The sequence below is a fragment of the Chelonoidis abingdonii genome, chromosome 20 (genome assembly GCF_003597395.2).
Source record: "Chelonoidis abingdonii isolate Lonesome George chromosome 20, CheloAbing_2.0, whole genome shotgun sequence".
Classification (NCBI taxonomy): domain Eukaryota; kingdom Metazoa; phylum Chordata; order Testudines; family Testudinidae; genus Chelonoidis; species Chelonoidis abingdonii.
The window spans coordinates 1712656-1725904 of NC_133788.1; the positions used below are offsets into that span (position 1 = coordinate 1712656).

The following is a 13249-nucleotide window of genomic DNA, read 5'->3' on the forward strand; positions in this document are numbered from 1 at the left end:
GAGCCCCTTGTGCGGTGGGCTGCAGCTTGCTTCACTTCCCTATTGTGCTACCCAGATGCTAGTGGAGCTCCTTGCTACCTTTATGGCTAGCAGTTCTGTGACATAGTGAATGCCGAGGTGGAGGTCTGACTACCCTCCAGCTCTAGACATAAACTAGAACACGTATTGCTAGAAGTACTGTTCACTTCATGCCAGGTGGTGTGTCTGTAGGCTGCCCTCGGGAGAACCCCAAGGCCTGTGTGAGCTGATAGCACGCTGCTCTGGCACCAGGCGGAGCAGTAGGGCAGGGGAGTGTGTGCTTTGTGTGTATAAGAGGGTGACCAGAGAGCAAGTGTGAAAAATCTGGTGGGGGATAATAGGCGCCTATATGAGCCAAAGCCCCAAGTATCGGGACCGTCCCTATAAAATCAGGACATCTGGTCACCCTAGTACACATGAATGTGTGAGATACTAGCTGGTGCACTGTGCCCCGTGGGCAGAGGTGTGTGAAGTGTTAGCCCAATGTTCTGTGCATTGTGGAGTGTGTGGGAGGGCACGCTCTGGTTGCGGGGAATGAGAGAAGTATTAGGCCCATGCTGTGTGCCCATGGTGTGTGTTTGTGTGAGGTGCTGGGCCTGCACTCTGTGCTCCATGAGATACTCCTGGGGGAATTCTGCACCAAAACATTAAAAATCTGCACATTTTATTTGTCAAAGTAACACTGCATGATCACACCAGTTTCAATTATTTTGATAATTTATTTCAAAATACCTGTCAGCAAGTATGTCTGTAACAATACAGACACACACACACATTCGCCCAGGAGTAGAGAGTTAAAGAAACCCCTATGATAGCCCAGTTCCTGTTTCTCTGACCCTATTTCTCCCTACGCCCCCCCCGAGCTCAGCTGAAGGTCCAGATACCCACAGCCCCTCCCCCCCCGAGTCCAGCTCCTGGTCCCCCCCACCCAGCCAAATACCCACACTCTCCCCAGAGTCCAGCTGCAGCCCTCCCTCCCCAGCCCAGACACCCGCTGCCTTACCTCCCAGAGCCCAGGGATCCGGTGGGAGAAGCTGCCTGATGCTCAGTCCCAAGCTTGTGTGGCGTTTCCCACACACCGCCATCTCCTTCGCTCAGGGCATGCCGGGAACGGCAGCTGCCAGGAACTCTCGAGCTCTCTCCCACTCCCCTGGCAGAGTCTTCTATGTGGGAGCTGGGTTTTGCCAGGTCCCGTGGCCCCCCAGTGGTGGCCAGCAGCGCTGCAGCCCATTTCTGTGGGAGAAAGGAAATTCTGTGCCAAAAACATCAATTTCTGCAAAATTCTGCATTGCGCAGTAGGGCAGAATTCGCCCAGGAATAACGAGGATGAGTCCATGTGCATTTTGCCTCTGAGTTTTATATTCAACACTAGAGAATGCTGACATCTTCATTTTAAAAGTCTGGTATGAAATTCCTGTGTGATGTGTATATTTAAACCCTTATAACTTGGCCACATAACTAGGCTACCGTGGTCTGTCACGGAGACTAGCCTTGTGCCAGATTTCAAGTTTCTTCCCCAAACAGCTCAGGCACAGTACAAAGGTATTTTATTTTAAAGTCACAAGCTTTTGTTTTTTTGATAATTGTGAAGTGTGTCAAGTATCAGAGGGGTAGCCGTGTTAGTCTGGATCTGTAAAAGCAGCAAAGGATCCTGTGGCACCTTATAGAGTAACAGAATTTTTGGAGCATGAGCTTTCATGGGTGAATACCCACTTCGTCAGACATGCATCTGACGAAGTGGGTATTCACCCACGAAAGCTCATGCTCCAAAACTTCTGTTAGTCTGTAAGGTGCCACAGGATCCTTTGCTGCTTGTGAAGTGTGTGTGTCTTCTCCAAACCTACACCTCACTCATGACCAATGAGTAAAACCAGTTTGAGAGACTTTAGAATAAAATTAGTTTAAAAGAGATCTTTCAGTGAAAGTTAGACGTCTAAACTGCATTTCTCCCAAAGTCTTACCTTGTCCAGTTAATATCCACTTAAAAAAAATCTTCTAAGAAAGGAAACAAGTCCTTAAATGAGACAGGAAAAAAATTGCAATTTTGCACAATTTAGAAGTGGGTGAAAATTAGGGTTAGATTTCCATACTTGCTAGTGATTTTGGGTTCCCAGTTTGAGGTATCCTAACAGGGCCTCTGCAAATCAGATCTCTTCACAGAGTCTCAAGTGGGCACCAGAAATGGAGGTCCCGAAAATCTCTAGTCACTTCTGAAAATCTTGTTCTAGGCTCATAATGGAAATTCTCACAGTCTTATCCTTGGTATTTGTTTCATGGGACTTTATGTTTGTAAGCGCCAAAAGATGGCTTATGGAGGTTAAATGTTCAGAGGCTTTCATGGAGCTTCCAAAGTATCAATCTTTTATCATCTAATTCCGTAGGTTTCCACTCGACCTAATAAAAATGATCTAGTGCTGTATTCTCATTGAGCAGTAATGTCTATAACAAAGTGGGAATTAGTCCATGATGTCTGAGAGATACTTTAGGTTAAAAAAGTTACTTTTCAAAAGTGAGAAAAAAAACCCTGTTTTTTTCCAAATCTGTAACCCTGGAGCACCTTGTCCAATTCACCTCAAACTGCTCCCAGATGTTTCTTGCCTGAGTGTGTGTTCTCTTTGGAATGCAGGGTGAAGAAGGCCCTCCCAGTTTGGAGTACATCCAGGCCAAGGACTTGTTCCCCCCAAAAGAGCTGGTTAAGGAGGAAGAGTATTTACAGGTAAGGATGTAAGAACCCAGGAAACCATCCACTGAAGAACACTGTGTAAATCCCAGGCCACAGGCTCATGAGTGGTACAGGTTAGCTTCAGAGAACAGGCTTCTTCCCTGAGCCTGCAGGCTGCTGACTCGTGGCTGCTGTGTGCTCTGCCTGACCCTCATCTTCCTGCACATCAAGATGATCTGATTTACACTGTGCTGCCGTAGCCACAAGAGGATGGGAACGTAACTGAGGAATGACATAGTGCAGAGTTGTCCTGGGCATGCTCCCTTCTCCTGCTGTGCTGTCAGCGAGAGGGGAGTGAGTGTTGCAACAGCATCTATGCTGACTCTGTGCTGATGGAAGACCCTCTTGGGCCACTTAGGCTGGTTGTAGGGCCAGACTGTCTCATAGTGTGACACTAAGCATCCAGCAACAGATCTAGTCCAGTGTGTGATGTTGTGGCTTTGTCATATTGTGGAGGTGAAGATCAGAACGGCTGTGTGATGGGTTGGGTCACAGAGATCCCCGTGGGACTGCCACCTGATGTGCTGAGACTACCTCTGAGCCCATTTTCCCTGGCAGCCTGGGACTCCAGAACCCTGCCCTGTTGAGCCAGACATGCCAGTCTGCTGCACACACAGACCCAGGTCTGAACCCTGTCTCTCAAAAGTTGCAGACTTAACAGAAAACGGCTTAGAAAATGCTCTTGTCTCTAGCACCCAGATACCCAGTTTCCAATGGGGTCCAAACCCCGCCAAAATCCGTTTTACTCTGTATAAAGCTTATACAAGATAGACTCATAAATTGTTCACCCTCTATAACACTGATAGAGCGATGTGCACAGCTGTTTGCTCCTCCGGGTATTAATCACTTACTCTGGGTTCAGTAATAAGCAAAAAATGATTTTATTAAATATAAAAAGTAGGATTTAAGTGGTTCTAAGTTATAACAGAAAGATCAAAGTAAATTACCAAGCAAAATAAAATAAAACATGCAAGTCTAAGCCTAATATAGTAGGAAACTAAATGCAGGTAAATCTCACCCTCAGAGATGGTCTAATAAAGTTCTTTCACAGGCTAGATTCCTTTCTAGTCTGGGCCCAATCCTTTCCCCTGGTACAGCCCTTGTTCCAGCTCAGATGGCAGCTCGGGGATGTCTCATGAGTGCAGCCCCCTTTGTTCTGTTCCACCCCCTTATATAGCTTTGGCACAAGGCAGGAATCTTTTGTCTCTCTGGGTCCCCACTCCTCCTCCTAAATGGAAAAGCACCAGGTTTAAGATGGATTCCAGTACCAGGTGTCGTGGTCACATGTCCTGTGAGACCTCCCCCCCCCCCAAGCCTTCATTCCTCCCAGCCTGACTCTCAGGAAGGCCTGCAAGTAAATAGAGCCATCTACAGTCAATTGTCCTAGTTGATGGGAGCCATCAAGATTCTGAACCACCATTAATGGCTCACACTTTGCATAACTGCACTCGGACCTCAGAGTTATATATTATATTCTTAGTTTGATACAAGAGTGATACATTCATACAAATAGGATGACCACATTCAGTAGATTATAAGCTTCGTAATGATACCTTACAAGAGACCTTTTGTATGAAGCATATTCCAGTTACATTATATTCACACTTACTAGCATATTTTCATAAAATATGGAGTGCAACGTCACAGGCTGGAAGGGGAGAGACTGCTCAAGAGGCTTTGGGATGACATCTAGATGCTGCCATGGAGGCACCTATGCGAGCAAGGACAGTGTCACAGATTGAAGCTGCTTGATTCTCCTGCTGCTTTCAGCGCAGTCCGCTCCCTTACACGTCTGCTGTCGTCCTCCTGTGCTAGGAGCCAGGCTCTGGCTACGCACTCACACTTGCTGTTCTACTGTTCCCAAGTTCATTGGCCAGATGGCAGTGTTGTGCTGAACTACATTCATAGGCCCTAAGCTGAGGAATGAATAAGGGGTTGAAAGTTGAGGGTCATGGAAAACGGAAGATACTGGTTTGTGAGAGTAGGGTGACCAGACGTCCCAATACTGAGCAGTTTGTCCTGTGTCCTGACTGAAGTACAGTCGGGACGCCATTTGTCCCGATATTTTGTTTCAGGTGCCTTTTTTTTATTTATTTTTTCTTTCCTTGTTGTTTAGGTGGTGGTGACCAGCAGAGGGAGTGCCTTTTCAATTGCTACACTCACCCAGCGGCACTTAGGCAGCAGGTCCCTCGGTCGCTGACAGTCTTCGGCGACATTTTGGTGGCGGGTACTTCCTTCTTTGGTGGCAAGGTTTATTACCCTCCGCTGAAATGCCGCCGAAGACCGTCAGTGACTGAAGAACCCTCTGCCAAAGTGCCACCGAAGACTCGGGCGACTGAGTGTAACAGTTGAAAAGGTGCTACCCCTGTGGCTGTCCCAATATTTTAGAATTCTCATCTGGTCACCCTGTGTGAGAGGGATGGCATGGGGTCAGATCGTGAGGAAGTTCACAGAAGAATATGGGTGGGACGACTGGTCTGTCATTTCACCATTCTGTGAGAGGCACGTCCTCTAAACCAAATCCTGAACAGAACTGCACGTAGCCGGACGCACTGCAACGGTAGCTTTCTGCTGACGGACCTTACAGTTCAGCATCAAAGGAGTAATTTGCATGCACAAATTCATACTATTCTCTTAAGTTAAAGTAGGATTCAAAGGGACACCATCAACTTGAGATCAAGTTGGTTCAAACAATGAGTTAGAAATTGTGACAGTCAGTTTGTTCCAGGATTACCCCCTTCCACTTGTTATAACTTTACAAACCTATTGTTAAAAAGTTTCTTGCTGCTCATTTGCCATGCGAAAGAGCCACACGAACATGGGAAGCAGCAACTGACTAGACAGTGCTGCCGAAAGCAGATGGTAAACTGCAAAAAGAGAATAGTTTCCCCCAATCTCTGTCAGGTAAAATCATTGGTATTGCATAAAACTCTTAAGTACACAGATTTCAGGCAGAAGTGTTTTTTAAGTTGATGGTGCCCTTTAAGGTTATTAATATTTATAAATAACTAGGGCTGTCAGTCAGTTAAAAAAATTAATCATGATTAATCACGTGATTAAAAAAATAAATCGTGATTAATCTCACTGTTACGCAATAATAGAATACCATTTATTTAAATATTTTTGGATGTTTTCTACATTTTCAAATATATTGATTTCAATTATAACAGAATATAAAGTGTACAGTGCTCACTTTATTTTTTATTACAAATATTTGCACTGTAAAAAACAAAAGAAATAGTATTTTTCAATTCACCTAAGACAAGTACTGTCGTGCAATCTATCATAAAAGTTGAACTTACAAATGTAGAATTATGTACAAAAAATAACTGCATTCAAAAGTAAAACAATGTAAAACTTCAGAGCCTACAAGTCCACTCGGTCCTATTTCTTGTTCAGCCAGTTGCTCAGATAAACAAGTTTATTTACATTTGCAGGAGATAATGCTGCCCGCTTTTGTTCACAATATCACCTGAAAGTGAGAACAGGTGTTCTCATGGCACTGCTGTAGCATGCATCCATGCTGATGACGGGTTCTGCTTGATAACAGTCCAAAGGAGTGCAGACTGACCCATGTTCATTTTTATCATCTGAGTCAGCTGCAACCAGCAGAAGGTTGATTTTCTTTTTTGGTGGTTTGGATTCTGTAGTTTCTGCATTCGAGTGTTGCTCTTTTAAGACTTCTCAAAGTCCACACCTTGTCCCTCTTAGATTTTGGAAGACACTTCAGATTCTTAAGCCTTGGGTTGAGTGCTGCAGCTATCTTTAGAAATCTCACATTGGTACTTTCTTTGCGTTTTATCAAATCTGCAATGACCATCATCCAAGACAACTATAACACGAAATATATGGCAGAATGCGGGTAAAATAGAGCCAGAGACATAGAGTTCTCTCCCAAGGAGTTCAGTCACATATTTAATTGATGCATTATTTTTTTAATGGGTGCCATTAGCATGGAAGCATATCTTCTGGAATGGTGTCCAAAGCATGAAGGGGCATATGAATGTTTAGCATATCTGGCACATAAATACCTTGTAATGCTGGCTACAAAAGTCCCATGCGAATGCCTGTTCTCACTTTCTGGTGATGTTGTAAATAAGAAGTGGTCAGCGTTATCTTCCGTAAATGTAAACAAACTTGTTTGTCTTAGTGATTGGGTCTTGACACAGAGTAACGTGAGTAGCCTTGTAGGCTTCTAGTTTTGATTTGTCGTTTGTTTCTAGTGACGCCTCATGTTATGTGACAAATAAATCTGTATTTGTAAATCCGTTGCAGTTGGATAAGGTAATTGCATACGTTTACCTTATTTATTTAAGGTATACTGTTTTTATTTACCATTTTTCACAATGCAAATATTTGTTTACTCAAATAATATCCACGTGCGCACTGTAACTTTTGTTATTTTTGTTGTCAATTTGAACCTCAATATATTTGAACTTCCGGCTGTTAGAACAAATATCCCAAATATTTTAAATACATTTCGAACTTTGGGTCATTCTACCGGGGACCATCGAACCTTTAGGTCCAGAAGGGACCATTCATGTAGTATCGACTAGTTCTGTCTGCCCCTCCCTTACAAGTCCGCGTCCGCGCATACTTCTTCACCCCCACTCCTGTTACAACACCCCTACCTATGTCTGGAGTTTCCCTCGCGTCCTATGTGGTTTGAGACCTCAAGTGCAGAGATCCTCCAGCAAGTGACCTTCCGTGCCATCGTCTGCAGAGGAGGGCCGAAAACTCCAGGGCTCTGCCAATCTGCCTGGAGGAAATTCCTTCCGACTTATGCGCCTTCCCCCCCACAATCAACAATGGCGCTCAGCAGTTAAACTCTGAGCAGTGGAAACCCGGAAGTCGGGCTTCCAATCGGGCACAGGCACTGCCAGGAGGAATATCTCTATAGTAACCTCAGAAGTGCGCATCCCATCACCTACGAGACCATGGGACAATACATTTACCTGGTTGCTGATGATCAAGAGGGAATAATTGCTCAATTAATTGCCCAATTAGGCTATGCCATCGACAGCTCATGCCCTCCATAACTTATCAGGCTTAGTCCTTTAAGCCAGATATGTCTTTGCCACTATCGCCCTTGGACAGGCTGTTCCAGAACTTTCATCTCTAATGGTTGTGAGACAACCTTCATTATATTCAAGTCTAACTTCCTGTGTGCGCGGTTTATATCCATATTGTGGTTTCGTGATCCACATTGGTGTAACTAAGCCTGTAATCATTGCCTTTCTCTCCTTGATGGTTAAATCCTTCTGGGAATATCTGTATACACACGAGCAACATATCCCCCTCAATCCTCTTTTTGCTTGGCTACCATAAGCCAAGCTCCTTTGAGAGTCTCTTCCATAAGACAGTTTTCCGGATTCCGGATTACTTAGTAGCCGCGATCTCTAGTACTTGTTCCAGTTGATTCAATCTTCTTAAATCTGGAGACCAGAACTGACCCACGTTGTCCAGCATGAGGGCCTCACCAGTGCCTTATATAACGGTACTAGACATACTTTTCATTGCTGGAGAATACTCCGTCGCCTGATGCATCCTAACCCGTATTAGCTTTTTTAGGCCCACCATATACAATCTGGGTGGCCTCAGTTCAGTCATTCTTTGATCACCAAACTCCGAGGTCCTTCTCTCCTCTGTTGCTGTCCAATGATGCGTCCCATTTATAACTAAATTCTTGTTGAATTTAATCCCTAAGTGCATGACCTGCACTTTCACTATTAATTTCATCCTATTACCATTACTCGCCAGTTTTATCTAAGGTCATGCCAGATCTTCCTGTCGTGATATCCGGGTCCTTCTCCGTGGTTAGCAATTACCCCCAGCTTGTGCAACTGCAAACTTTATTGCACATTCTCGCTTTTTTGGCCCGTGTCAAGTAATAAAAAGGTTAAATAAGATTGGTCGCCAAAAATGATCCCTTGCAGAACTCCATCTAGTAACCTCTTCCAGCCTGAAGTTCCCTTCAGTCATGACCCATAAATGTTAGTATCCGCTTTAACCATTCCCTTATTCCACCTTTCTAATTTTCATATTGAATCACCCTCTTTTCAATTTAACTAATATTCCGCCACATGGAAGCCGGTCAATGCCTTACAGAATCAGGGTAAATTTAGATCCCTGTGTTTCCTTTTGTCTAGAATCTGTTACTATATCTCAAAGAAGGAGATCAGGTTGGTTTGTTGATCTACCATTTATGTAACCATGTTGTATTTATGATTCCCATTACATTGAGACCTCATTGTGCCTTAACTACTTTTCTCCTTCAAAATTTTCCAGCCTTACGTTATACAGATGTCAAACTGCAGGCCTATAGTTATATGGCAGATGCACTTCTGTCCCTTTCTTAAAAATAGGAATTATCGTTGAGCAATCTACCTTCAGTCGCTACGGTGCAACCCTTAGATGGTTACTGTAATTTAATTCTTGCTAATGGACTTGCGCAAATTTCATGGGTGCCGTTCCTTCTAATATCTTGGATGAAAATTATCTGGGCCCTCCGATTTTGTCCCGCTAAGCTGTTCAAGTTTAGCTTCTACCTCGGATGTGGTAATATCTACCTCCATATCCTCATTCCCATTTGTCATCCTGCCATTATCCCTAAGCTCCTCATTAGCCTCATTAAAGACTGAGGCAGAGTATATATTTATTATTTATTGTTTAACAATGTGATTGATCAGGATTAATTTTTTTAATTGTGATTAATTCTTTTGAGTTAATTATGTGAGTTAACTGCGATTAAAAAGTAACTTGAGAGGGGAGAAATCCTTAATGACTTAAAAAAATTTGAAGAGCCAGGAAATTCAGTGTTTAGGCAGCACTCATGTAGGCCACAAAAGTATATGAAATTAAACAGTATAGAATATCTGTTTTAAAACTCGGGAACTGGAGCTGGTTAAAGTATTTGTAAGGAATAATTTAATCAAATCCTTGTGTGGACACATTACAGCCTGTGATTTGAACGCTATGGCTACTTGGTATTTTTGTGAGATTTGCTCACCTAAATCACATGTTATGGCCTCTGTTCCATGATCGGATGTCCTAGCCTTAACAAAGCTTTGGGCTTTGAATCGCTAAGGAGGAAGGGAGAAGAGAGAGCAAGGCTGTGGCCAATTTTAGGTTATTCTGGATCTTTCCCTCCCCTCTTTTTGCACAAGATGAACATTATATCTGGCTGCGTACATGGCCTCCAGGTTTTAAAATAGCTGGGTCACTTCCTGACTGAAGGGGGGAGAGAGAGAGAGAGAGAGTCCTAGTTTATGGCCTGTCCATTAGTCTTGCACTTTCATTTCTATCGGTGGCTACAGAAGTGATTGTGTGGTTCGTGTACAGTCCTGTCTGCAGAGATTGTGGCCAGGTCTGGCTCCTCCAGTTGCTTGGGCTGTGGCCAGCGGGTCTAATGCTGCATCTAATTGTTTCAGTTACATATACACGACACTGCAGGACCATTATATGGCTCGATGCTGTCTGGGGAGGTGATTCAATTTGGGCTACACAGACACCTTGCTCCCTGTTCTGGGACACATGCAAAGTGTCTCCAAACAAGTGATTTCTTCCCTTCCAGCTGCTGCTTATGTTGGTGTTGTGTTTACTGTGAGAAAGCCAGTACCTTTAAATCTCAATCCTTGCCACCCACTGACCTTGCTGCCAGTCTGCACAGGGCAGGAGCACCAGTGCTGGTGGTACAAATAGCTCCCCCTGAAGCTCTATCAACACAAACCAGATGTACCTGGAAAGATGAATTTAAGGGCCCAAGCATTGCTGAGTCAAATTGCAGGTCAGTCTAGCAAACCTGCCTGTGAACACACCTCCAATCCTCTCCCAGTTCTGTAGCGACGCTGGTCAGCACCACGTTCCACTGCGGGCCCCACGTTTCACACTGAAGAGCTTTCGGAGGTGAATTCATGGGGGGCAGTTCCCTGTGCCCTGCTGCCTGCACTCAGGTCCCACTGAGATCACTGTGTCCTACTGATTTCATGTGTAAATAGCATGGAGAAGGCACTAGCAGAGCTGGCTCTTCTCACTCCACATTGCACAAGGAGTTCTGGGTGTGTTTATCTGACAGTTGCTCTGTTTGTCTCTCTTCCCTTGCAGGTCCCATTCAGTGTGCTGCAGGGTGAGGGTGTGGAGTATTTGGGCCATGCTAATGATGCTGTGATCGCCGTCTCCAACTACCGGCTTCATATCAAATTGAAAGACTCTGTGATCAATGTAAGTGCAGCTCTGTCTATCACCGGTTTGTTACTCACAGCCGAGGCCTCTGGCATTCTTAGGCTGCTGCAGTATTCTGTGGCTGCAGAAACCACTTTCAGGTCTCATCCTCCTCCATGAAATTTGGGCTTGGAGTCATTCCAGTAGGTGGCCACATGCCCTGTGATGCAAAAGCTGCATCTCTAAAGAGGGCCGCAGCCTGACATACTGCAGTGCCATTAGCAAGTCACAGAAATGCTGTCCCTCCCCTTCATGGGCTGAAGACCTTTGTGTTGGCGTGTGCGTGATGGTCAGATTTCTCTCTTGCCATTCTCCTTTCTTGCAGGCTCTAATCCCCCCAGCAGTTGGGTTTAAGACTGGTTCTTGCAGACCAGGCTAGACATAAAATCACAGAATCTCAGGGTTGAAAGGGACCTCAGGAGGTATCTAGTCCAACCCCCTGCTCAAAGCAGGACCAATCCCCAAATAGATTTTTACCCTCTAAATGTGGATCATGAAGCTATGTATATGTGGGATTCTCTTTGCTGCTCAGAGGCTCAGAGACCCTTGACTGGGATGCATAATGAGTGTGTGTCAGGCTGGGGTCCCTGCTGGTGTGGGACATCCCATGCTGTCAAGTGACTCTGCGTTTTTCTGTTTCAGGTGCCTTTGAGGATGATGGAAAGTGTGGAGAGTCGGGACATGTTCCAACTTCACATCATCTGCAAGGACTCCAAAGTGGTCAGGTAGCTGCATAGTTCCCTGCTATTGCCACAGTGTAAGGTTTCTCCAGCCACGGGTGTGGCCAGCAGCCTTGGGGAATCCCTGCCCTAGTCTGTGCTGCTGAATCAAGCCCTGCTATCCTGGAGGGTGCTCTCGGGTGTGGGTGTGTGTGGGTGGGTATGTCAATCCATCTGTCCGTCCGAGCCTTCTGCTGGGAAGCTCAGAGCCTCTTGGTCCTCCCAAGGAGGTTGGATCTCCTTCTCCTCTCCTCCCCTCCCCTGGTTGAACTGCAGGCCGTGGAATGCCCTGTCCATCCATCCTGACTGGCCCTACTGAGTCTGTGTGTCCTGCAGGTGCCATTTCTCCACCTTTAAGCAGTGCCAGGAATGGCTGAAGAGGCTGAGCCGTGCCATTGCCCGCCCTGCAAAGCCTGAAGACCTGTTTGCATTCGCCTACCATGCTTGGTGCTTGGGGGTCTGTGCCGATGAGGAGGATCAGCACGCACATCTGTGCCACCCAGGTGAGCTCCCAACCAGCCCCTTTCTCAGTGCAGCCCTCATGGTGTGTCCAGGCGGAGGGAAACCATATACCCGTATTATGCTGTGTTTTTGTGTTCTGCTGCAGCCACCTCCCAGGAGGGTCCTGTTAAGTCCTTTGCTCCACAAAGAGTAGCTATAGCCAGATGTGCTTTGTCTGTCTTCCTCTGGCTAGGAGGTGGCATTGTCTTCTGGTGGATTGCTGTGTCTTGACCTAACCTGGAGATCCAGGTGCTGCACCTGGCCATCCCCTGGAAGCTTTAGCTGATGCAGAGCGGGCTCACCGCTTGCCTAGCAGCATGTCACTCAGGAAGCATTAAGGGCACACACTGCAGGTTCCCGGCACCCAGCCATCACCTCTTTTGGGCTGAGACTCCTGTCTCATTCCTTACTGACTGGGGGATTTTTAAGGCTGCCCAGTCCCCCTCCCACCCGCCTCCCTCCCCACTGAACCAGACTGTCTCTGTGCTTTGCTTTCTCTCCTAGGGCTGTGACCTGTGTATTGCCCATAGTTGTAAGTTACCAACCAGCACTTTATAAGCAAGCACATTTATTCTTAAGGCAAAAGCATTGCAGAGAAAACATTTAAGCCATACACACATGCTAAAAATCTCACCAGAGGTCACCCCAACTTCAACCTTGGGTTCTGACGGAGGATGAGTAGATCTTGTCTCTGGACTGTTAAATGTTCATGGCTTTCTTGAAAGTGTATGTCATTCATAATTCTGTTTGCATCTCCTCTCCCAAAAGTGCTCAGGCCATTGAGCAACAAGTACAGTATGGTGACTAACCTAAATTCCTACCCTCTCACAGACAGACACCTGCAGCACCCAACAGCAGGGGATAAAGCCCTCTTTCTGGCTTGTGCTTCCTTCTGTTCCAGGAGTTTAGGTTGTTGGAGGCACCTGAGCTGACAGTCCCAGATCTGGGCTGAGGATAAGATATTCTCAGTGCTAGGCCCCCAATTGTAGAATATGCCTCTCCAGTTGATCTGGCCTCAGGGGGCTAATTAGAGAAGTTCGGGGCCTAGAGGAATTGCAGTATTAATTTA

At 45.7% G+C, this 13249-nt stretch overlaps 1 protein-coding gene across 6 annotated transcripts in view; it reads left to right on the top strand.

The window, feature by feature from the left end:
• The window catches only part of MTMR4 (myotubularin related protein 4), a 111195-nt gene that overhangs the window by 54223 nt on the left and 43723 nt on the right, over window positions 1-13249 (top strand). For 5 of the 6 annotated variants that reach the window (XM_032769887.2, XM_032769891.2, XM_032769888.2 and 2 more), the window contains 4 exons: window positions 2645-2734; window positions 10844-10960; window positions 11603-11685; window positions 12016-12182. In XM_032769887.2, coding sequence (XP_032625778.1) covers window positions 2645-2734; window positions 10844-10960; window positions 11603-11685; window positions 12016-12182 — 457 coding nt within the window. The remainder of the gene's footprint in view (window positions 1-2644; window positions 2735-10843; window positions 10961-11602; window positions 11686-12015; window positions 12183-13249) is intronic. The other variant, XM_032769893.2, reaches the window with a different exon arrangement.